This window comes from Gossypium arboreum, chromosome 2 (assembly GCF_025698485.1).
Source record: "Gossypium arboreum isolate Shixiya-1 chromosome 2, ASM2569848v2, whole genome shotgun sequence".
Classification (NCBI taxonomy): Eukaryota; Viridiplantae; Streptophyta; class Magnoliopsida; order Malvales; family Malvaceae; genus Gossypium; species Gossypium arboreum.
The window spans coordinates 107,833,660-107,857,852 of record NC_069071.1 but is presented as its reverse complement, the minus strand read 5'-3'; the positions used below and the strand labels follow the sequence as shown (position 1 = coordinate 107,857,852).

The 24,193-nt window shown below is 33.8% G+C and overlaps 3 protein-coding genes and 1 long non-coding RNA gene across 7 annotated transcripts; 1 reads left to right on the top strand and 3 right to left on the bottom strand.

The window, feature by feature from the left end:
* Nucleotides 1–6,023: 6,023 nt before the first annotated feature.
* Nucleotides 6,024–23,924, top strand: LOC108462268 (uncharacterized). Of its 3 annotated transcripts, none has more exons than XM_017762242.2 (5): nucleotides 6,024–6,463; nucleotides 6,972–7,579; nucleotides 8,046–8,132; nucleotides 8,627–8,771; nucleotides 9,710–10,165. In XM_017762242.2, the coding sequence occupies exons 1-5, from the start codon at nucleotides 6,203–6,205 to the stop codon at nucleotides 9,878–9,880; spliced, it is 1,272 nt and encodes a 423-aa protein (XP_017617731.1). In that variant the 5' UTR covers nucleotides 6,024–6,202; the 3' UTR covers nucleotides 9,881–10,165. The 3 variants fall into 3 exon arrangements, with proteins under 3 accessions (XP_017617731.1, XP_052881095.1, XP_017617738.1); XM_053025135.1 differs by lacking the exon at nucleotides 9,710–10,165 and adding an exon at nucleotides 23,818–23,924 and having other exon boundaries at nucleotides 6,028–6,463; XM_017762249.2 differs by lacking the exon at nucleotides 9,710–10,165 and having other exon boundaries at nucleotides 6,034–6,463; nucleotides 8,627–8,986.
* On the bottom strand, nucleotides 9,364–12,684 carry LOC128289381 (uncharacterized). Of its 2 annotated transcripts, none has more exons than XR_008279018.1 (2): nucleotides 12,263–12,684; nucleotides 9,364–9,876 (listed from the first exon to the last, which is right to left on the bottom strand). It is a non-coding gene; the product is annotated as an uncharacterized LOC128289381 (long non-coding RNA). The 2 variants fall into 2 exon arrangements; XR_008279017.1 differs by having other exon boundaries at nucleotides 9,364–9,873.
* Nucleotides 14,320–17,548, bottom strand: LOC108467213 (probable beta-D-xylosidase 7). Its single transcript, XM_053025133.1, has 6 exons — nucleotides 17,022–17,548; nucleotides 16,642–16,937; nucleotides 16,380–16,549; nucleotides 16,187–16,284; nucleotides 15,246–16,010; nucleotides 14,320–15,137 (listed from the first exon to the last, which is right to left on the bottom strand). The coding sequence occupies exons 1-6, from the start codon at nucleotides 17,524–17,526 to the stop codon at nucleotides 14,545–14,547; spliced, it is 2,427 nt and encodes an 808-aa protein (XP_052881093.1). The 5' UTR covers nucleotides 17,527–17,548; the 3' UTR covers nucleotides 14,320–14,544.
* LOC108466697 (probable beta-D-xylosidase 7) lies at nucleotides 19,448–23,550 on the bottom strand. Its single transcript, XM_053025134.1, is given in 6 exon segments — nucleotides 19,448–20,196; nucleotides 20,274–21,035; nucleotides 22,250–22,347; nucleotides 22,412–22,578; nucleotides 22,653–22,978; nucleotides 23,054–23,550. Coding segments are annotated over 6 exon segments (2,316 nt in total). The 5' UTR covers nucleotides 23,427–23,550; the 3' UTR covers nucleotides 19,448–19,606.
* Nucleotides 23,925–24,193: the final 269 nt, after the last annotated feature.

Here is a 24,193-nt window from a genome sequence, read left to right as displayed (position 1 = left end):
TATTAAAAGATTCATAAGAATAAAAATAATTTAAAAAAAAAAGAGAGAGAGAAAATCAAATCAACCCATATCTTTGGACTAATGTCATGGGGCTAGAACTTTTATCTCGCGATTCATGCAGCCTTAGGTGATCCATTCGTTCCAAACTCGCCTAAGTCAGCCTAAACACCATAAGTGTGGATTCCTTTAGAATTCCTCCAAGGCACCAATTTGTGTAGCGGAAGCAATTATGCCAAAATAAACCACAAAAGAACAACAGAAAGCCATAAAAAAGAATGCATGAGAGGTGTTTGAGTAAATGCTCTAAATATTCTATTACTTTCAAAGAATAATGAAACAATGGATGAATGAAGTGATTTACATGTGAAGAGGAGGCTCTCTATTTATAGTTGACCTACGGTCTAGATCAAGTTACATCGACGAACGAGATTAATCTTATCCCTTAAATCATGAGATTTACAAGATATACAATATCAAATCTAATATAATTTTTACAAGGTATGATTCCTATCAATCTTCTAAGATTAGTTCCCATATTTATCAAGATAGCCTATGTTGCAATGTCTTCATCATTGGGCCATTCAAGTTTTAATCTGATAGACTTTCCCAATAGCTCATTCAATCGGGCTAGTTCTTGTGGGCCCAATGATCCTCATCTAAATAATAGACCTCAATTGGATGCATTTGGTGTGATGGTCACGGGCTTTGAGCTACGACCCATGACACTAGTACCTAGACCAGTTCTTGGTCCAACCGATTCAATTGGTCATTCTGGTTCTAACAACATTGGTTTTAATTGATGAAATAACTTTTTCAATCTCATCAAGCTGAGCAAGCAACGGGTGGAGGGCAAAAATAGAATTAGTCGTCACGTATTGACCTTTGGAGGGCAAATTTCAAGTATTGTTGATATTGTCCGACATTATAAATGAAAAAAAAAAAATAAAAAGGAAAAATAAGAGCAAAAAATAATGTAAAAGAAGAAATGAAAAATAAAAGAATCAAAATTTTTTAAGCTTATATGACGTGATGGTTTATTGTTGGTTGAAGTTTTTTAATGAATATAACATTTTGGTGCAAAATAGGTAATAGAAGACTAGTTTAGGTACCACTTGTAACAAAAAAAAAAGTTTAGGTACCAATTTAGAAAAAATGGTATAATTTAAGTACTAATTTGTGGATTAAGCCCTTCTTAAAATAAATTAAATTGTTTGACTAACGATTAGACTAATGGAAGTATCAACTTATGAAAAAAAGTACTTTATGTACCTTTTGTGATAAAAAAAAATTAGATATCAAGATAAGAAAAAATTGTGTAATTTAAGTATTAATTTGTGGAATAAGCCTATATTTCCATGTCATTTAAAATATGGCCAACTTACTATTAGCTTCCTTTCCGATTCACTCACTCATTCTTGGTCACTTTTCATCTATGTTCCTTACTCCTACAATTACTTGTTCTATTTATGATGCATTTTTTTTCAATTTTTAAAAAGGTAAACTACATTGTATGTTACCCTAAAATAGTGTCGTTCTTGTTTTGTCACTCTAAATTTTTTTTTATCAATTTAATCATTCTAATTAAGATAATTATTCGAATTTGTCGCTATCGTTAAAAATTCTGTTACTCCACTAACGGATTGCTAATGTGACATTTTTTTTTTACCTTTTACTAAAGCTAGATGTCTCTCTATAATTAGTCCAAAACACTTTTTTTTTGTTTATTTGCAACATGAAGCTTTAATAGTGGCATCGTCAACATTTGAATCCTCTTTAAGAAGAGAGAATCCAATAACAACGACAACGAACCATGGCTATGACCTCACATTTTCTGATGAGTCCACTTGCTAGTATAACACCATCGGCCATCCTACTGCCACCGACTATCATGACCAAGCTAAAAAAAACAACTATTTGGCTCTTAAACATTTAAGCTTTCCTCGTTGACTTTCTTTATTTGGTATTTGAGAAAATACAAGAAAATTCCTTAACCTCCACACCCTTCGAAAACACTCGCCAAACAGAGAAAATAATTTGGTATTTGCACTTTAGTGTAATTTATGTAACAAATTTACAATTGATGGAGTTATTAGCACCTTATTTCCTCCATTTTTTGTCCTTCCATTTTTTGTCATATCTATTAGTGATAATTCGCTTGCAGGACCTAAAAGCACGCTAATAAGGAGAATTCAACAAATTGTAGCCTTTGAAAGGAAATGGTCCTTATGTTACGTTCCTAGAGAAAATAATCAGATAGCAGATACTTTAGCAAAAATGGCTCTATCAAGTGATGAAGTATTGCATATGTTCGAGGAACCCCCGATGGAAATTAAAGAGATTTTGAAAGAAGCTTTTTCTTCGGATAACTTAATTATGAATATTTCTATGAAATCATTTGTTTTATTTATATAAAAAAACAATTTAGTCAGCACCATATTTGATTTTGATTATTTAAATATTTAATTTATTTCGCAACTAATTTATAAAGTGTTCTGTTTACTCTTTAGTAAAAAAAAAAGGAGTCATGGTTTGTTATTGTCATTATTGTATTTTTCTTCTTAAAGAGGATTCAAATTTTAACGATGCTACCATCAAAATCTTCATGTAGCAAATAAACAAAAAAAAAAAAAAAAATTGGGCTAATTATAGAGAGGTCTTTAACTTTAGTTAGAAGTAAAAAAAAAAATCATGTCAACAATCCGTTAGTGGATTAATAGAATTTTTAACGGCGGTGACCAATTCAAATAATTATCTTAATTAAGTAATTAAATTGACAAAAAAGTAGAGTGACCAAAATAGAAACGGTACTATTTTAAGGTAGTTTGCTGTGTAATTTACCCTTTTTAAAATCTACAGATAAAAATAAACAATATCATTCAAGAATTGAAAAAGAAACATAGATAAATGACTTTCTCGATGTTTGAGAAAAGGAAAATGTTACGAACAGAAACAGAAAACAAGGAATAGGAAGGGAAGAGAGGAGAGAAATCAGAGAAAAGAAGAAGAGAAGCAAACAAAACATATTCATTTTTCATAACCTCCCCTCTGTTACAGACTGGAGAAAATGAATCGCATCGTTTCATTTAAAGATGGAACACACCGTTTCCACTCAATCCGGCCCACTAAAATATATAAGTAAAAATGTTATTTTTTTTCTAATTTTAATTTTGTCCCATAATAGAGAATACCCAAGTCGATGCTACCATACAAATGCAAAATAGCTTATTTATCAATAGAAAGCATTTAGATAGTTCCATTTAGGAAAGAAAGCAAATGCACAATCAAGATCTTGATCGATGCTAAAATTCAACCTATTTGTAAAATTCAGGAATCAAAAGAAAGATGAAATAACCCAACATCAATAAAAACAGATTGGTAAAATTAGTAACTAAATCCCCAAAATCAATCAAGTCTTGTGATCCAATTAAAGAGTAGAAAGTTAGCTTTAATCCCAATGGGCCCATTGTTGGAATTAAATTTTCAGGCAATAACTTTTTTCTTTTTTCTAGGTTTCAAAAACTGAAAACAAGCATTATAAAAGAAGTGGGTGGATTAGAAGAAAAAACTTACATCAACGAGTGTCGGGTGAAATTGATTTAGGGTTAGTTAGTATTGTGTCTTAAATGTATTTTTATTTTCAGACCAAAAAAGTATTTTTGAGTAAAAGTTATTTCTGTTTTTGGTTAAAAAATACTTTTGCAAAGTTTTTTTTTAATCCTAAAAGCAGTTTTGAAAAGTTGAAAAACATATTATTTAGCAATACTTTTATTTTAAAAATGTTTCTAAAAACAATAATAAACTGATCATTAGATTTTTTATTATCTAACCCTATGTTTGGATTGAATAAAACAAAGGAAAGAAAAGAAAAGAAAGGAAAAATAGATAATATTTTTTTTATTTAAGAAGAGAGATTGAATGAAGTTGAATATCTTTACTTTCCTTGAGTTATTCAATTCTTAATTACCGTAATTTGGGAGAAAAGCCGAGGAAAAGGAAGTAGTGTTTCCTTTAATATGTAAATTATGATTTTATCTTATTAACTTTTGTATAAAATTATTTTATAAAATGATATGATTGGAAAAATATTATAAATATTTATTTCCTTTTAACTTTCTACCGTTTAACCAAATAAGTGAAAAATCTTTCACTCTCCTTTCCTTTATTAATTTTAACCATCCAAGCAAAATAAACATATATCATTTCTTTTTTTTTTTGCTTTACAATTATTTATCCAAACATAGTGTAAGTACTTATCCTAGGATTGAATAAAAATATGAAAAAAGAAAGTACATTTTCCATTGTTTGATAAAATTTTTGAAGTAAAGGGAATTTAATATCTTTTACTTTTCCTTGAGTTACTTAGTTTTTAATTATCGCAATTTGAGAGAAAAATCAAGGAAAGGAAACTAATGTTTTCTTTAATATGCAAAATATTATTTTTATCATATTAATTAGGGGTTAGTATTCGATCGAGTCAAGTCGAATCAAGTCAAAATTTTTCGAATTAGTCGAGTTGACAAATCTTATTTTAGTAACCGAATTCAATTTGAATTTTTTTCGAATCGAATTGAATTGAGTCAAAAAATTTCGAGTCAAATCGAGTCGAGTTAACGAATCCTATTATTTATACTTAATATTGCTTTTAGATAGACCGATTATTTAACTAGTAGGCGAAGTACAAGATTATTTAACTACATGAACAATATAATGATTTAATCTTTTAACTTAATGGGTAAACATTTATCAAAGCGATGTAGTTTTGCCTTTTAACTTAATTATTTTGAATTTTAACTTTTAAAAAAGTAAATATTTATTAAAATAACATAGTTTTGTCTTTTCTTATTCGAATTTTTGGATAACTCGAATTGTGTAATTCATATTCGAGTTAAACCGAAAAACTTAATTTTTTATTTTAGTTTATCCAAATAACTTGATTACTCAAATAACTCAAACAACTTAATTCAAAATTTAAATTTTTTATCGAATTTTTTGAATCAATTCGGATTTTGCTCACCCCATTATTAACCTTTTACTTAAGTTACTTTATAAATAGGATATTATTGAAGAAATATTATAAATAATTATTATTTTTAACTTTTCACCATTTAACCGAACAAACAAAGGTAGTGAAAAATCCTTCACTTCACTTTTCTTTATTAATTTTAACTATCCAAATAAAATAAACATATATACAGTGGCGGAGTCAGGATGTTAACTTGGGAGAAACTAAAATCATATGTGCTATATAACAATCGATTTAAATATATAAACAATCAATTTTTAGGAGGGTTATGGTATATATACAAAAGAGAAAATTGTAAAAATTTTAAACCTTAGAGGGACATACTTATATTTTTAGAAGAGTCATAATATATCTAAAAAAGAATAAATTGTAAAAAAAATTAAACCTTGGGGGCCATGCCCTTGGCCTCTACTAGGATCCCCCGTTGCATTTATAATTTTCTTTCCTTAACCCTCCTCTTTTATTTTCCTTTATTTTTTCCCTTTATAATTATTTACTTAAATATAGTGTAAAAGATTCGCACTTTATACAAATGTATGAGAGATACATACCTTCTCTTCAAATCAATGCATGTTTAGCTCGAGAAACGTTGGACTACTTGTTGAGTGTGAGTGCGAAATAAAGAGATGTTAGAAAAATACTTTTGAGACAAAAAAAAAAAAAAAAAAGGAGTGCTAGGCTGAAGAGAATGAATTGCAGGCAAAAAGTGAGGAAGAATGAGGGAAAGATGAGTTAAAATGGAGGTTGGAAAATATTTTAATGACATGGAAACACGGTATTATGTTATTCGTTGGAGACTATGGCTGATGTGGTACAAAAGATTTACCTAATAATTTTTTTATAATTAGGGTAAGAACAACAAATGAAACTTCATGGGCTAAAATCAATATTCTGAAAATATATATGTATCATATTAAAATATTTGCTAAAGTAAAAGGTTCATTCATACTATTATCCTTTAGATTTCAATCAATTACTACAAAGAATCAAAATAGTTGTTGGTGGGTCGTTGCTAGATCTAGATGTGGGCCAACCAGCCGAGTATTAGTATAAAATATAGATGATGAACTGGGTCTAATTATCTTCCATTAATGTTTTTTACAATGAGTTCTGTGGTCAACAACAGTGAAAATGGCGAACCCCTATAACCCCTCTTGACCAAAACGCCAACAAAAGAAAATGATGGCAGCAGCTGCTTGGAGGTCTTTATTGCCTGTAATAATGATCTCTATTTTCATGGTATACGAAGAGTGGGTCTCCTTCCCTTCTTGCAAACTCCTCCCAAGCACCACCTACAGTCCCGACAAACATGTCGAGAACGTAGATGATTCGCTGGAGGATCTTAAGGTTATGATGGTTGCCAACTTGCTCTTGCTTGGCTCCGAAGCTGGTTTTGTCAACCTCTATTTCAGAGACTATTACATGTCCAAGTTTTTCGAGGTCAATTTTTCTTTCTGTAATCCCTGTTTGCTTATATCTCATGCATTAAGTGAAAGTGATGTTAATTATTGAAATTATGATCTGGGTTCATTGAATTCTTTAGGGAAATGGGATATTTTGTTGTGAGACATGACTTGACCTTGCTGGATTGGAGGTGTGAAGTTGCCATTGATGATAAATAACATGCATTCTAGAGTAGAGATATATAGGGATTCCGAAATGCCAGTGTATTTAAGTTCTTTTTAATTTATTTCTCCTATTCTGGAAGTTGCTAAAATGCAAAAAAGAGAAGCTAGTAAAATGCTAAACCATGTTGATTAAAGATAAGGAAATAGTTCAACTCATAAGGTAATTCAAATATAGTTGTCCTATATATATGATCATACATTTCTCTAGTCACGGAATAAGCTTAGAATTCTTTTTCATTAAAACATGCTTGGTTTTTGTATTTTTATTTAAAAAATTTGAAGTTAAAGATATTGATAATCTTCGCTAATATACAATGCAGAAATCTTTTCAGAGTTTGAACCCTGATATGCTACTAGTCTTAGGTGATGTTTCTGCGAAAGGGTCAGAGTTGTCAAGAACTAAATGGTTATCGGTGCTACATCAGTTTGATAACATGTTGGGTCCATTTCTTGATCTCCCTTTACATGTTATTCTTGGTGATAGGGATGTTGGAGAGTGTAGTGGTCTTTGTTCAAACTCTGTTAATTGGATAGCTAGGAATTTTCCGGGGTTGGATTCATCGGGATGTGGTGCTTTCGAAATTAGCAATATCAGCTTTGTTTCACTTAACGCTGTTGCGTTGATTTGTGGTAACAATAAACTCCGTTTTGACGTTGAGAAGGTTATAGAAAGGGAAAGTGTGGATCTACAAATGGAAATAGAAGGCATGGATGAAGCAAACAATGGGTTTGGCATGTTTAGCGAAATGTCCAATGACTTTAGGTGGAGAGTAAATGCTATGAAATCGGGTTCTGGTTCTGGTTCTGGTCCTGTCCTATTACTTCATTTTCCCTTGTATCGGTCGGGGAAGACCCATATAGCAGAAGGTAGTACTTTCAAGTCTATCATTGATCCATCGGGCAAAGTTCCAGCTTCAGCACAGGGCGAGTAAGTTTGTCTTATCACTGCATTCTATATGGCTTATCATGGAATAATTCCTTAATGTTAAAAGTTGCATGTCTGCACTTCAGTTTCGGTAATTGGATGTTAAGGGTATAGTATTGAACCTGCTGTATAGTATTGAACCTGCTATCTTAATATTCAGTTCCCAATGGCCAAGTAATTATAGATTGAACTGTCATCTTTCTACTACCTGGTCAATCATGGGTCAAGGCCATTTTTATTCGTGGGATCATGGGAGATCAAGGGGATGAATAATGTTGTTAAATAAAATAATTTAAGCAAAATTTTGTGCACTTCTGATATCTGGGTTAGCATGGCATTCCTTAATCATGTCAATGGAATATATGCATGTAAACTGAATTTTTACCATGTAATATTTTGTTTTTGTTTTTATTTTCCACTTCTGCTGCAAAGCATTTTAATCAATAGTTCCAATTTTCTTTTCCTCCAGAGGCTTTTCTGGGACCGGCCCTTATGATCTATCGCAGACTGTCCCACCAAATGCTACTGAATACATTTTTCATGCTCTTAAACCCAGGTAAGCATCCACTAGAGAATCTGCAAGGAATTTTCTGTTTGCTTGTCTTTGCACTTTCTATTGTTACCTAATTGTATGTATGTCTCCTGCTATTATTTAACCTTCTTCAACTACCGATAATAATTCATTTTCCCCTTTTCTGGCATAATTGTATGCTTTGAACAAAATTGATATCTTTTAGATTGCATCTTTGGAGGATTAGATGTTGACTAACTACATTTTCAACAAATTAAGCATCACATAATAGAACTTATTATTACCTACTGGCATCTTTGATGTTAGTTAGATATGGCTGCTGGCACATAAGTAACATTGATGAAGTAGCTACATTATTAACTTTGGGAAGTGAAGCAAATTTGTCTTTTTGTCGAATGTCTGTTATTTCCCTTCTTGTTATAGAATTTTCTATTGCTTAAAGAGAATATTTTCCAGAACTGACATGGAAGTGGATTTTATGTTGTGACATCAATGTCCGTTTCATTTTCTGTATGTAGGATTATTTTTAGTGCTCACACACAAGAATTTAGTGACCACACTCACTCAGATGGGACTCGAGAGGTAACAATTCCAGCCATGACATGGAAAGTGAGGGATGATCCAGGTTTTATTGTTGCAACCTTCCAAAGGAACAAAAGTGCAGTAAGTGTCACCTATTGCTCTGTTGCTAGGGAATCTCATATATTAATAGCCTATACTGTTGCTCTGGTTCTATTTCTATTCTTTATTATTGTATCAAATACACTAGAACCAAAAGGTTTAAGTTGATTGTTCTGGAATACTTGCCAAACATTCTATGTTGTGCATTATTCACATTAGTGTCATCTTTTAACATAGCTGGTGATTTAACATCATAATCTTATTGATGATCACTAAACTAACTATAAATACGACTAAGGCAAGCGCATCTATCGAACAATAATATAGTTATGGTGAGTAGGGAATATCATATCTACGAGGACTAAAAGTACTAGTAATTACTGTTTTTCTATTATTTAGCCGACAAATTGGAGTGATTATTTTTAATCTAAATTTACCAATCTAATTTATCTAGTAACGTAACAGAGAATAAAATAGAAAAATAATCAAAGATAACCAATGAGATAGACAATACCCAGTAAAGAATCCACCTAGACTTCATCTATTATTATGAATCTAAATTAAACATGAATTAATATCCCAAAAATATTAAAACACGAAATAAGCATACATAATTGAGAACAAGAATCAAGTATTTATCACATAAAAACAGAAATTAAATAATAACATTCATCATAGAATTCATCATAGGTTTCATCCTCCCTAGGTATCTAGATTAGTTCATAATCCTAAATAGAAATATCTCAAAGTTAGGATAACCACAAGACATAACAGAAACTAATAAAACTTCGAAAGAAATTAAATAGAGATCTTTGATCTTGAGGGGGTTCCACTTCCGAGTTGATTTTGATGGCATTCTTTGAGTGTTTTCTTCGATCTCCTCTGATTGCCCCCTTAGGTCCTCTTTTAATTGCTATTTATAAACTTTGGAATGCTCAAAAAGCCTAAAAATTGAGTTTTTCTGCGTATTTTGGAAGCAGGGTGCAAAATCGACACGGGTTGGCACATGGGCGTGTGGCCAGCCCATGTGGCTCATACGGGCGTGTGGCTTACCCGTGTGGAAATGCCTAGGCCGTGTGGATCCTGAAAACAACTCTATTTGTCCTTTTTGGCTTGTTTTTCGCTCCTTTCGGTCTCAAATGCTCTACTAAGAATAAAAACATGAATGTAAAGGATTATGAGCATCAAATTCACTAATTTGCATAATTAATCATCTAAAAACGCATTAAGAATAGGACTAAAATATGTTACATATTTCAGGGGTCGCTTTAAACAAAGAAATCTGCTTAGGTGCAGAATGAAAATTTGATACTAGTTCGAGTGCCATTAGTTTTCCTAATTTTGTTATCTGTATAGCTGATTGTTGTTTATGAAATTGTATTGCATTGATTTGCAAGTTATACTTGAAATTGAATGATAAAGCGCTCACGGCAATATATGTTTGGCTAGTGGTTGCGATATCCTATCTAGTGATGCCTTGGCTTCTTAAATTAACTAGAGACTATTTGGCTATCAACCTGGTGAATTTGTAAGTCCCTGTAACACCTCATACCCGACTGAGAAGATTTGACCCGAATCCAGCGTGTCACATTAACCACTGATGTGACTCTCCGTTAACTCCTAACCTAACCTCCAACACACCACTTAGAGATAGCATGCGAATAAGGTGTTTAAACTTTAACAAAGCAATGGAAGTGATGCATTCATATAACACAAGGGTTTGCATGCAAAATAGATCAAAGTACATAATCATGCAAAACGATGATTGTTATATACTTAGAAACATTTACAGTTTCACATCACTTAAACCTTTCACATAACATTCAAACATAGCTCGCATACCTTAAAATCATAAGAGATCGTAGGCCAACACACAAACATGAGTTCACAGTTCAATATAGGTTCGCACAAAAACATGAATTCGCAAGATACAATAGTTTGCATACAAGGATATAAAACTTTTAAGTCCACAACAGTTCACATAACACCTAAAATTCTCATAAATCATAGTTTCACTAATTATTAGTCTTTGCAAACAAGGAAAACATGCATGCAACAAGGAATATTACACTTAAACAGGGTTCTCAGAAACATGTAAGGGTTTGCAAAGATAAGGGTATGCATGTAAATATGGTAACCATAACTAGGGTCTCTCATGTAATAAAACTATCACAATAGGGGTACGTTTGTAATCAGCATACAGTGGTTCACATGTAAATAAATTAACACCAAGAGTACACAAGTAATTTATGCAACATACGTGGTTCACAAACCACGAAAATACACATGTATGAATAACATCGATTTATTAATAATGGAAATAGAACATATGTTTCAAGACATGATTCGCATGAATAAAATTAACTTAAAAATAAAACATACTAAATTCAACTTTAAGTAAATTGTTCAGTAATCAAATCAACGATATAAATATTGTTCTAGACAACATAATAAAGTCCCATCGCCCGTCGCTATGGTTCACCAATATTAGTGTCGACCTCGCCAATGCTATCTGTGACTTACTTGAGAAGTAAGAAAAAAGTGGGTGAGTTCATTGAGAACTCAGTGAATAATCAGAAACGTTATGCTTTAAAAATAGTGTTTGAAAACAGTAGAAACTTTAGTTTGTAAACGTTCTGCGTGCTGGGTTCGTGGGTAAGATGGCGTGACCCATTTCGCATCTTTCATCAGGAAAACATCTTTTGTGGAAACAATTTAAAAAAAAAAACGATGCTTATTAATCATTTCTTTGAAAACTTGCTTTAAAAGGGGCTCGCCTTAGGCCGCGAAGCCAGCTCGTACATAATTTTCAGAAAACTTTAAACAAGGTTTGGCTTCGGTTGCAGGACCAATTCACACGTATCAAAATCTCGAATAGAGTCAGCCTTTGGTCGCACGATTGGTTCGTCAAACAGAGTCTTTCTCTCGTTGAATATGTTTATATCCAACCTAGTTTGCAAGAGAGCACGTAGAATGAAACATATCACAGAAAACTCATATATAGAGCTAGGCTCACTGAGGAGCAAAACTTCGTCTCGTTGGATATATAAATACCCAACCTTGTTCTCAAAGGAACACGTAGAATGAAACAAAAGCTTAGTGAGTACTCACACTTTTTGGTATACCAATCAGAAAGCTCTCAAAGGAGCTCACACAAATGAGAGAGCTCGTACAAAGCTGAGCTTTAATAGGGAGCTCGCATAAAGTGAATTGAAAAACATTTGCTTATAAAAGCTTGCACGTTAATTGCCTTTAAAACAGAGTTTAAAAACCGTTCTTTTCAAAACATTCTTAAAACATTGGACCGTATAGGCGCTCGCATAAAATTGTGATTTAAAATCATCCTTTCAAAATTATACTTTTAAAATATAGTTTCGTAGCTTAAACAGAACTTTTCAAAAAACTTACTTTTGGGTTTCGAAATTAGAGATTCCTTTTTAGAAAACGTTACAGTTAACATAATAAAGAACATAATCGAAATAATCTCAGACCACTCGCCGGAAACGAAGAAACTTAAATGAATTTGGCTTTACCTTTGTCCTTGTTAGAAGATGGTCTGGTTGGTTCGCAATAAACAAGAAAATCACTAACAAAGCATACAGATTTTGCACATGCAAGCGAACCTAGCTTTTGGGACGATCAATCCTAACAAGGCAGGGACTTACCCGACTTGCTATGAATAGAATCTAGAACTGAGACTTTGAAGACAGAATATTCAGTGACGAATTTCATAGAGTTAAGGGTCGTATGTATAGACTTAAGAGTGCTAGATATCTTTGGATACCCTGTTTGACTTAAAAAGTTGTTACTTGCACGTAAAGTATTCCTAAATACACTAAATCACTTTTTCTTAATTTGAGTTTGACCGTATCTTTAACCGGCAAACTCAGTTCGCCACACAAATTAGCGCACCCAACTTGCCAAACAAATTGGCAAACCCTAGCTCGCCAACACATTAATGAACCTGACTTGCAGAGAAACTAGAGAACGCCATACCATATCATTTGGAGTGCACTGCTGCCGGTGAACCCCCTTACTGAAACTCTCTTTGCCAACACCCAGCTTGCCTAACTTTGGCAAACTCTCAGTTTGCCCGACTTTTGGCCATCCCAGTTTGTCAGAACACTGACAAACCTTCACTTCGCACAACCAAAACTTCCGACCTCGATCTCGGGATGTGACAGTCCCTTCCGTCCTTGTTCAGATCATAATTCTGATGTACTCTTTGTTCTCCATAATCAAGATATTAGAAATTTTTTCCTTAACCATCAAACCATCTTCATTGGGTCAGCTAAGGTGATCAGGAGGGCTAAGTTCCAAGTTCCCCATTCTCCTGTCTTCAGATTCACATTCTGGAATCCCATAAATTTGTTTCATGGGATTCAGTTTCCCATCCTTGAACTCCAACTTTGTTTGAGAGAGAGAGCAACACTGCATGCCTTCCTGCCATCCCTCCAGAGTTTTGAACTCCAACTTTGACTGTAAACCTCCTCTTCTCACTGCGTTTGGTGTCCATATTGAAACTGATACAAATCTGATAGGTTTTGGCTTCCTGTTAGTATGGTTCTGGAATACTGTTTGAAGTAGAGCTTTGTTTGGGCGATGGAGAGGAATTTGTAAAAATAGTTTGAGAAGCTGAGCCCATAGCTGAAGTTGAAAATTTTGGGCCTTTTATAGATTCTGTAGGAAGATGGTTGTGCACATTCTCATGTATGTCATTGGTGTTTTGATGAAACTTTGTAGGTATGTGAGTAACAGGCAAATTTTCACCTGAATTGAAAAATGTATTGTAATATTGTCATTAATCAATAGTGATGGATTGCGTCTCCTAGTTTTTTAATTCAAAGGATTGGAGCTTATCCTACAATCATAACTGAGATCACCCGGGTTATGGTCACCAAAATAGATGATTTCTGCTAGTGTTAGTCCTCCAGTTTTATGTGTCAGTATTGACGTCGTCTTCACGACTCTTTTAACATAGGTCATGAGCCTCTTTAACATCCCTGTGAGCGGCAAGTCCAGACAACCTCTCTCGTCAGTTTGAACAACTTTTGTAACACCATCCAATCTGTTTCTTTTACTATTTTAAGTTTTTACTGCTGCTCAGTGTCCTTTGTACTTTGTCGAGAAAATGAAAGCTATTATATTGTAGTTTGGTTAAAAAGAAAGAAGAAAGCTATTAATTTAGACCCATGTTCTGTTGTTTCGAAGTTTAGATATATGGATAAAAGTAATTGGGTTTAGACGTTTGATTTCATGTTTATTATTCATGTCTTGAAAATTTTCAAATCTAATCAATCAAATCATGTAGCCATTCTCTTATCCTCTTGCATGTTTCTATTGATAAAGTTGAAATTAAAGAAAGCAATCACCAAAATATTTGTAAACTAGAAATTAAGAACACGGTGAGAGTGATAGCTTAAATAGAGTGGTGATGTGAGTGATGAGTTGGGAAGGGGGCAGCTGGCTTCTAAGATTACTGCTTTAAGGTTCTGTTTTCATTCTTTTACTGCATTGCTTTGTTCCTAATAGGGAAATAGCATTGTAGGAAATAGAAAATCATCACTCATAATTTGCAAGCAAGAGAAAATTATTCTTAAAGGAGACAAAAACAGCTTTTTTTTATTGGAATAGCAGGATTGTATTTCCTGGGTTTTTGATTTGTTCCTAATAGGGAAATAGCATTGTAGGGAATACAAAATCATCACTCATAATTTGCAAGCAAGAGGAAATTATTCTTAAAGGAGACAAAACAGCTTTTTTATTGGAATAGCAGGATTGTATTTCCCGGGTTTTTGAGAGCCATTTCTTTGTATCATAGGATGACTGTTATCTCAGATTCTTTGTCTTCAATGCTCAAGAGATGAGAACCTTCCTCAATGACCATCAAACCATCTTCATTGACTGTGCTAAGATGCTCGCAAGGGCTCAACTCAAATTCAACATCTGCTCTTTCCCCAGCATTCAGAATAACACTCTGGAATCCAACCAGTTGTTTTTCAGGCCTTCCATTACCAGCTTTTGCTGACCTGACAAATAGCAAAAGTGGATGCCTACCTGCCATATCACCATGGTTTTGAGCTCTAACTGTGACTGGGATTCTCTTACTGCAAAGTTCTGTTCCCAACTCTGAAACTGGTACGTGTTTGAGAGCATTTGAGTTCTCAAGCTCAGCCTTTGGAGACTTTATCTGATGGTTTAAATAGACCTTGTTTTGTGCTACAGGGAGAAATTCATAAGAATAGTTTGAGTAGCTCAGACCATAACCAAATTCAAAAACCTTTTGTCCTTGGTAGAACCTGTAAGTGCGTCCAGGATAGCCTGATGATGGTTCAGGACGCATTCTCATGTCTGTCATAGGTACTTTAACAAAACTCTGTGGATACCAAGTAACCGGTAACCTCCCTCCTGCATATAAATATGAAGCTTATAGCTTTAGTAAATTTATCTCCAGTATAAGAATGTCTTATTGGCTTTGTTAGCATACAAGCTTAATGAATGAGTATAAGAGTTCACCTGGATTGTGATCGCCAAATATAATTTCTGCTAATGCAAGACCTCCAGCTTCACCTGGATAACCAGCCCATAGAATGCTTCCAATGTGTTTATCGTTTTTGGCAAAGCTTATATCCACTGGACCTCCAGAAAGAAGCACCAAAACAACTGGATTCTTAGCTGCTCTTGCGAGTATAGAGATCAGGTTCTGTTGCTTTGGTGAAAGAACCAAGTCTACACGATCAAGTTCTTCCCTCTCTTGGGTTTGATCCAATCCCATTACTAACACCACATATTCTGCCCCTTTTGCTACTTTCACAGCTTGGTCAGTCAAAGCATAAGAACAGTTAACTGCATTACAACCTGGGTGATACCTGATGTCTTTAACATATCTTTGCAACCCTTGCAGAGGTGTAACAGTTTTGCAAGGAATGCCTGCATAGTTGCCAAGTAGTGTTTTTGCAGAATTGGCATTAGGGCCTATTACTGCAAGAGAAGTAGTTTTTGCTTTCGAAAATGGGAGGAGTCTGTAGGTGTTTTTTAAAAGGACAATGCTGTTGCGAGCAGCCTCAAGGGCAAGATTCTGATGCTCTTGGGAACAAACTTGGTCTGGACCAATCTTACCAAAAGGCTGTTGTAGTGGATTGCCATCGAAAAGCCCCAGTCTCATTCGAACAGAGAAAAGGTTATGAAGGGCTCTATCTATTTCAGATATAGGCAATTTTCTCTTTACGACAGCTGATTTGGTGTAGTTCTTCAAATAGTTACCACAGTTGACATCCATTCCTGTGAATTCATCGATCAAAAAGTTCAGATTCATATGATGCGTCTAGCAAGAAAAGAATCAGAATGATGGAGACACTATCACAGTCTAATACATGGAAAAATTTGACCATTCTTGGGTCAGATACATACGGATATTCGATACTCGTCCTCATAACATAGAAGAAAGCTATTCATACCAGCTTTAAGAACATCGGCCACTGCATCCTCTGGTAATTTAGCATATCCTTGTTCCTCATGAATGATGGAGACAGCATCACAGTCAGATGTTATGTACCTGATTATATTTAACCAAAGAAAACCACAAAGTCTGTTATCTGTTTGAATTATAACCTGTATTTTTGTGCTATTAACAGTCTTTGTCATTATTACCCATCGAAACCCCATTGTGCTCTGGCTGTTTTTGACAAGAGATTGTAATCTGCACAATTGGGGACTCCATTAACACGATTGTAAGCACACATTATCCCACTGGCTTTACCTTCCTCTATGCAACTCCTAAATGGAGGCATATATGTATCTGCTAAATCCTGTAAACTAACCTGAAATCCATAATAAAAAAGAGGAAGGACATAATAATTAAACGTAGCAGTCCAATAATCAATCAAACTGAAGCAAACAAACAAATATTAACCTTTGCATTAAAGACAAAACGGTTGACTCCTTTCCAGTTATCCAAATCATAAGCTGTAAAATGCTTACAACAAGCTGAAGCTTGAAGATGATGGCCAAGTTTCCCTCCTTCAAAAGTATCCCCTTGTATGCCTCTCACGAACGAGACTGCATATTTCCCAGTAACAACAGGATCCTCACCTGGTGTCTCTTGGCCTCTTCCCCACCTTGGGTCCCTAAATATGTTAATATTTGGTGCCCAAAATGTCATCCCCGTAGCTTGTCCAGCATTATATATGGCTCTAGCTTCCCTTCCAACTGCCTGCAAGCCATCATAAACACGTAAACACGAGATATTAATAAGTAGAAAAAAAAAAATGAGGAAATGGTCTTTATAAATACTTGCCTGACCAATGCGGTACCAAAGATGAACATCGAAGGAAGCAGCAGTGAGAATGACTTGGGGGAAACTAGTGGCGGACTGAATGGTCCCGTTGAGACTCATACCAGTATGTAAACCGGGGAAATAGGCAACACCATGTAAGGCTTCGGACCACCATTCATACTCGGGGATGCCGAGTCTAGGAATGGGTGGAGCTGAGTTAACGAGTTGGGATATTTTCTCATCTAATGTGAGCCTGGAGATGAGATCTTGGACTCTTTGGTTGATGGGAAGTGTAGGTTTGCAGAATGGGTAAGATTTGGTTAGTGGGTGAGATGAATCGCAGGCAAATGGCGGCCGACTTGACTCTGCTAAGATAAGCACCACTGTGCTAATGTGAATGAGGACAAAGGGATATTTCAACTTCATCTTCGTTACTATTTTTTGAGCTGTGAAGTAGAGAGCAGGAAGCGTTTTTATAAGACCGACAAGGTCACCGTTTTCATTCCATCTACTCTCACTCATTTCTTACAACTTGTTTATTTTTCTAAACTTTTTTTTGAATTTTTCAGATAAAACAAAAATTTACATTAAAAAATTACTTCTTTTAATATATACTTTTATGTTTAAATATTATGAATTTTATATTATTTGAAAATTATATGCTGCTATAGGGGGTTACATGCAGGGGTGCACAAATTTTGGGTAAAACCGAATTAATTCGGTTAACCGATCGAATTCCGTTAATTGGTCAGTTAACTGAATTAATTTGGTTGGAGGTTGGTTAATAATTTTTTAGAAGTTCGGTTAACGGTTAATTCGGTTCGAAATCGGTCGGTTAACTAAATTAATCGAATTTAATAAATAATATTATAATATATAAGTATTTGGTCGGTTCGGTTAATTTTTTGGAAATATAAATTAATCGTTCGGTTAAGTTGGTTAATTTTTTTATATGTTTTATACTTATTTTAACCAAAAATAAAAAAAAATATAAATTTCGGTTAATTCGGTTAACCGACCGAATTAACCGAAAAAGTTTGGTTCAGTGAATTTTTTTGAAAAAATTTTAATTCGGTTAATGATTAAGGGTTTAAAAAGGTCGGTTAATTCGGTTAATGATAGTTCAGGTCGATTGACTGATTAAACATCCCTAATTACATGAGACATAAAAGGGAATCGGATCTTTAGGATTCAATAGTTCTTTGGGAGTTTGTTCAGTATTGGAGACTGAACTTTGAAATATCTTTGAGAGCGTGTCTCTTCTATTGAAGCAGGAATTTGATAAAGTGATGATTAGTACAAATTATTAGTAAATAGTTCAGATTATTCAAGACAACAATTCAAGAAATTTTAGTTCTACTTTGGTTAGGCGTATACACCAGTTGCTGGAAAGGGCAATTCAATGTAGCATCCAAAATGTGCCAAAAGAAATTATAAAGTTGTGGATTTTCTCGCCAAATTGAATCAAAATAATGAAGATAGTTTACTTTTGTTTAAACAACCTCCTTTAGAGGTTTTAGGTCTCTTTATTAATTTATAAATTTTAAATTAATAATGATAAAATTATATTTTAGTCTCTCATAAAATTATAAAAATTAATTTAATTTTTTAAAATTATAAAAATATAAACTATTAAAATGATAAAATGATATTTTTATTATCATAAAAATATATAATTTAATTCGCATATAAAATTTTCTAATTTCGAACCAAAAATTTCTATAAAAATATAGAATGTTCTAAATCCTCACTTGTCATCTTTAATATCAACTTATTTATTGATTGATGGATGTAAGAGATGATATACTAAACCAGGTAATCACTTCCACTAATTCAATCCAACTTTATCAATGATGTAGATTGGAGTGGTTTGCAGTTAGCCAATATTGGTCCACAGCTAGGGGCATCATTGTAGAGATTTTCTTTAAAATTATTTATCGTTTAATATAATAAATATTTTAAAATGATTATAAAGAAACTGATAAAAATATCTATAAGAATATTGATGTATATATTATTCTTCTATTAATAAATTTATAATTTCTCATATTTTTAATATTTTCATAAAAATAAAATAATTTAAAACTTTTATTATTTTCCTTTTTTTAATTTTTATCTTTCTCCTATATTTACTTTTAAATCTAAATACACATCCACTATTAATTTTAATCTTATTGTTACATTATTCAATCTCTGCCCATTGGAAAAAAATTATGTAAAATTTTTAATATTTATCGATAATATATGAAATAAAATTTTTTAATTTAGATTTCAAAATTACTTTTAATTAATAAGTATTTATAGCAACAAAATTGAATACAATAGTAAGAAATATTACAAAGAAACGTACATTCGATCCACAAATACATCATTATTGAAAGAGTTGGATAGACAAAACATGTAACTTAAAACAAACTGGGAAAATAAAAAAAATTTAAATGTTTTAGATTCATATATATTTCATTGAACCGACAAGTAAAAAGTAGATAAAATAGAAAATCGAAGTAGTTTCTTAATTAGGATATACATTTGATCTTAGGGACTTCTGATAAAATTATTATGGCCGACATTTTGGGGGGTTTACGAGTAAGTCCCACATGCATCAGATTATAATAGTAACCGGCAATTTATCATCTCCTACAACCAAGAAATGCCTTCCTTCATCCATTACCATCACCCCATATTCATTAGCCCTACTTAGATCCTCACAGGGACTTACCTCAAACTCAATCTCACCCCTTTCCCCTCCACCTAGAACCACACTTTGGAAACCAATCAATTGTTTCTTCACCCTCCCATCTCCAACCTTTCCTTGCCTCGCAAACAACAATACCGGATGTTTACCGCTCATCTCCCCATCATTTTTCACTCCCACACCAACCTTGAACTTGTTTCCATCACACACTTGCGTGCCTAGCTCCGATACAAGCTTGTACCCTACGGAATCCCAGGTCCTAGTTGTATGTAAACTTGATGAATGGTTCAAGTAAAGATTCTTTCGGGACACATGAGTGAATTTGTATGAATATTTTGAGTAACTAAGGCCATAGCCGAATTCAAACACTTTGTCTCCTTCATAGAATCTGTAAGTGCGACCCGGATAATCCGAAAACGAGTCTGGTCTCATTCGCATGTCTGTCATCGGTACTTTGGTATAATCTTGTGGATACCAAGTTACCGGCAGTCTCCCTCCTGCATGTATACAAAAACATGCATGTAGTGAACTAAATAGCAATGAACAACAATATTATCAATGGCCTATTTGTTACCTGGATTATGATCACCAAAGATTATTTCGGCAAGGGCAATACCACCTCCTTGTCCGGGATAACCAGCCCACAAAATGGCTCCGATTCTGGGATCATCCTTGGCAAAAGATACATCAATTGGACCACCAGAGAGAAGCACCAAAACAACTGGTTTCTTAGCGGATTTTGCGACACTGGTGATGAGTTCCTTTTGCCTCCCAGGAAGCAATAAATCGACACGATCAAGCGCCTCTCTTTCTTGAGTTTGGTCTAACCCCATTATCAACACCACGAAATGTGCTTGTTTAGCTATATCGACTGCTTCGTCAATCGCAACGCTCGAACAAGAAACAGTATCGCAACCCGGATGGTAAACGGTGTCCTTAACGTAGCTCTGTAGAGCTTGCAAAGGAGTAGTAGACTCGCATGGAGGACCTGCATAGTTTCCTACAAGTGTCTGCGGGGATTTTGCATTAGGGCCAATTACAGCCAGGGACACGGCTGACTTCGGAAGCGGAAGGAGCTTTGTATGGTTCTTCAAAAGGACAATGCCGTTACGAGCAGCTTCGAGTGCTAGAATCTGGTGCTCGGAGGAGCAAATTTGATCGGCCCTGTTGTTGCCGAAAGGATTGTGCAGCGGATTGCCATTGAAAAGTCCTAACCTCATTCTAATAGCAAAGAGATTATGGAGAGCTCGGTCTACTTGGGATTCAGACAGTTTTTTCTGCAGTATTGCTGATTTCGTGTATTTCTGCAGGTAGGATCCGCAGTTGACATCCATGCCTGTGAAATGGCATCTAAATAAATGACAAGAATGAAATTTTATAAAATGCTAAGTGTCAGTTGGAGCACAGAAATTACATAGACAACTATCACCTTTGAAATTCTTTTATGATGCTTGTTACAGATATGATTATAGATGAATTATCAAAATTAGGTCGAATTTTTTAAAATCTTATACCTACACTCTACCCATATATAAAAATGGGGTGCACAGCACTTAAAAATAAAATAAAGCAAAGGTTTAATTATGCCTCAATCCCTATTTTCTTCATATTGTTGCATTTTAGTATCCAAATATCTTAATTAAATTTTTAAACCAAATAAGTAGAGAGATTAATTTCTTGGAATTAAAAGTAGAGAGATTAAATTTCAAAAGTCAAAGGTTAAATGACCAAGGGAATAATTAGATAAAAAAAATAGGGATAAAGCAACATTAGTCCCTAAACTTAGTAACTTATCCAAAATTGGTTCATGTACTCTTTTCTTGTTCACATTAGCACCCAAACTTAAATCCTTTCAAATAATTTAGTCCTTTTTTAATACAATTAAGATGATTTTTAAAAAATTATACTATATAAAAATCTAAAATTTATAAAATATATATAATAGAAAATATAAAAATATAAAATTAATAGAGATTTATATAAATTATTAAAAATTGCACGTTTAATAAATTTAAAATAAATTCTCAGTTTTAGATTTTTTTTTTAGAATTTTGACTAGATAAACCTGCATTTATCCCATTCATTTTGAACATGCATTTTAATAATTTTTTACGTTTTTCTAATTTCAAAAAATAATTTTAAAATCTTAATTTTATTATTTTAATAATTTTATATAATTTTTAATATTTCCTACAAATTTTATAAATTTCTTATAATGTTCTATTTTTTATTATAAATTTTATTTTTTAAAAAATTCAGTTAATGACGTTTCATGTCATTACCATTTAATGGTGTTTAAAAAGACTTAAACTACCTGACTGAATCCAATTTAGAAGGTTAATACAAAAAAATAAAAATTATAAACCAAATTAAAATTATCAAATTCAACAACTAAAGAGTTGCTTAAATAAATAAATAAAGAGTTGAAACTTACAAAAAAGAAAAATCTAAGCATCCGAAAGAAGACAAAAAGTCCTTAAAAAACGTATAGGATGATAGCGGGTGGAGTCTTGAGTGCAATGGTATATAGGATAAAGAAGATTATAATACCAGCTCTTAGAACATCAGCGACAGCATCTTGGGGTGATTTGGCGTATCCTTGTGCGTCATAGATGATGGCCACCGCATCACAGTCCGATGCTATATACCTGTTTACCATTTCCATTATTCTACAATTCCCAAATAAAAGCATTCAAACCAAAAATATATTACCCTTTGAAATCCCATTCTCCTCTCACCGTCTTTGACAAGTTGGGATCTGCACAGCTTGGCACTCCATTCACTCTATTGTATGCGCACATCATGCAACTCCCTCCTCCTTCCCTTACGCACTTCTCGAACGGTGGCTGGTATGTATCCGCTAAATCTTGCACCGTAACCTACCATTTCACAAATACAAACAACTTGCTTCAACAGTTTCTTCTTCAACCAAGTTGGATTTTACGTTACTTACCCGAGCATCAAAGACAAACCGGTTCATTCCCTTCCAGTTATCCAAATCATAAGCTGTAAAATGCTTACAACAAGCTGAAGCTTGAAGATGCTGCCCAAGTTTCCCTCCTTCAAAAGTGTCACCCTGTATCCCTCTTATGTACGAGGCTGCATATTTCCCTGCAACAAGTGGATCTTCCCCTGGTGTTTCCTGCCCTCTTCCCCATCTGGGGTCCCTAAATATGTTAATATTTGGTGCCCAAAATGTTAACCCTTTTGCCTCTCCTGCATTATATATTGCCCTTGCTTCTCTTCCAATAGCCTTCTTTAACAAGTATTAATTAGTGTCTTGAAGATTAACAAAGTTTAAACTATAAAACAAGGAGAGTAGATAGAGAGAGAGTTACTTGGCCAATGCGGTACATTGATAAGCATCAAAAGAAGCGGCAGCGAGAATGACTTGAGGGAAGCTAGTGGCGGCTTTGATAGTACCGTCGAACTTGATGCCAGGCCCGACATTGGAAACACCATGCAGTGCCTCCGACCACCACTCGTAGGCGGGGATACCAAGTCGTGGAATTGCAGGAGCTGAGTTAACAAGTTGAGAGATTTTCTCATCTAAGGTCAACATCGAAACAAGGTCCCTAGCCCTTTGAGTAAAGGGGAGTGTAGTTTGGCAAAATGGGTAGTTTTTTGTTGTTGGGTCCGATGAATCACATGAAAATGGGGGCGTAGTTGTTGAAGCAACATGGATGAACAATGTTAAGGAAACCAAACACAGTTGTTCAAACTTCATTGTGGAGGTGATCAGTAGTGAAGCTGAAGCTCAAAATAACTTCCTATTTCCTAGTGCAGCGACAAGTGAGTTGTTTCAGTTTGATCCATTTATCATAATTGTTAAAGACATGCTTGCCCTTGCATTCAACATTTCCAAGTCGGTATTTTGGGTAATATGTAAAGATTAGCTTTCTTCTACGTTTTTCTTTTCCTTTTTCCACCGTTGGGTCAGCACCGAGGGATACGTGCGAGTGTAACGGTTGTAACTTATACCAATATAAATGATTAAATATTTAATTTTTGTCATGAATTTCCGAAGCTTTTACCCAGAAGATTGGGCCAAAGTACTTTTCATTTCAGCAATTATTTCACTGTATAAGCCCAACTAACAGTAATCTTGAATTCTCCAGGAGGACCCAAATTGACGTGGGAAGAAAGCAGTGTCATGTATGTTCATCGCATAAATCTATACTCTCAAAAGAAGGTTGATCGCTGAGAGAGATAATGTATAGGGGTGAGTAAAATCTGATTTAATTTGAAAAATTCGATAAAAAATTTAAATTTTGAATTAAATAGTTTGAGTTATTTGAGTTAATTAAGTTATTTGAATCAACTTGAATAAAAATTTAAGTTTTTCTGTTTAACTCGAATATGAATTACACAATTTGAGTTATCCGAAAATTTGAATAAGAAAAGACAAAACTACATTGTTTTGATAAATGTTTACTTTTTTAAAAGTTAAAAATTAAAATCATTAAGTTAAAAGGTAAAACTATATCGTTTTGA

Bases quoted from the DNA above. Each gene is read 5' to 3' on its own strand.
- LOC108467213 (XM_053025133.1), bottom strand. From the start codon at position 17,526: ATGAGTGAGAGTAGATGGAATGAAAACGGTGACCTTGTCGGTCTTATA. The intron at 16,550-16,641 runs GTTAATATTTGT...TATGGATTTCAG, and splicing joins GTTTTGTCTTTAATGCAAAG to GTTAGTTTACAGGATTTAGC. The intron at 15,138-15,245 runs GTGAACTCTTAT...ATTTATATGCAG, and splicing joins ATTTGGCGATCACAATCCAG to GAGGGAGGTTACCGGTTACT.
- LOC108462268 (XM_017762242.2), top strand. From the start codon at position 6,203: ATGATGGCAGCAGCTGCTTGGAGGTCTTTATTGCCTGTAATAATGATC. The intron at 7,580-8,045 runs GTAAGTTTGTCT...CTTTTCCTCCAG, and splicing joins CCAGCTTCAGCACAGGGCGA to AGGCTTTTCTGGGACCGGCC. The intron at 8,133-8,626 runs GTAAGCATCCAC...TTCTGTATGTAG, and splicing joins TTTCATGCTCTTAAACCCAG to GATTATTTTTAGTGCTCACA.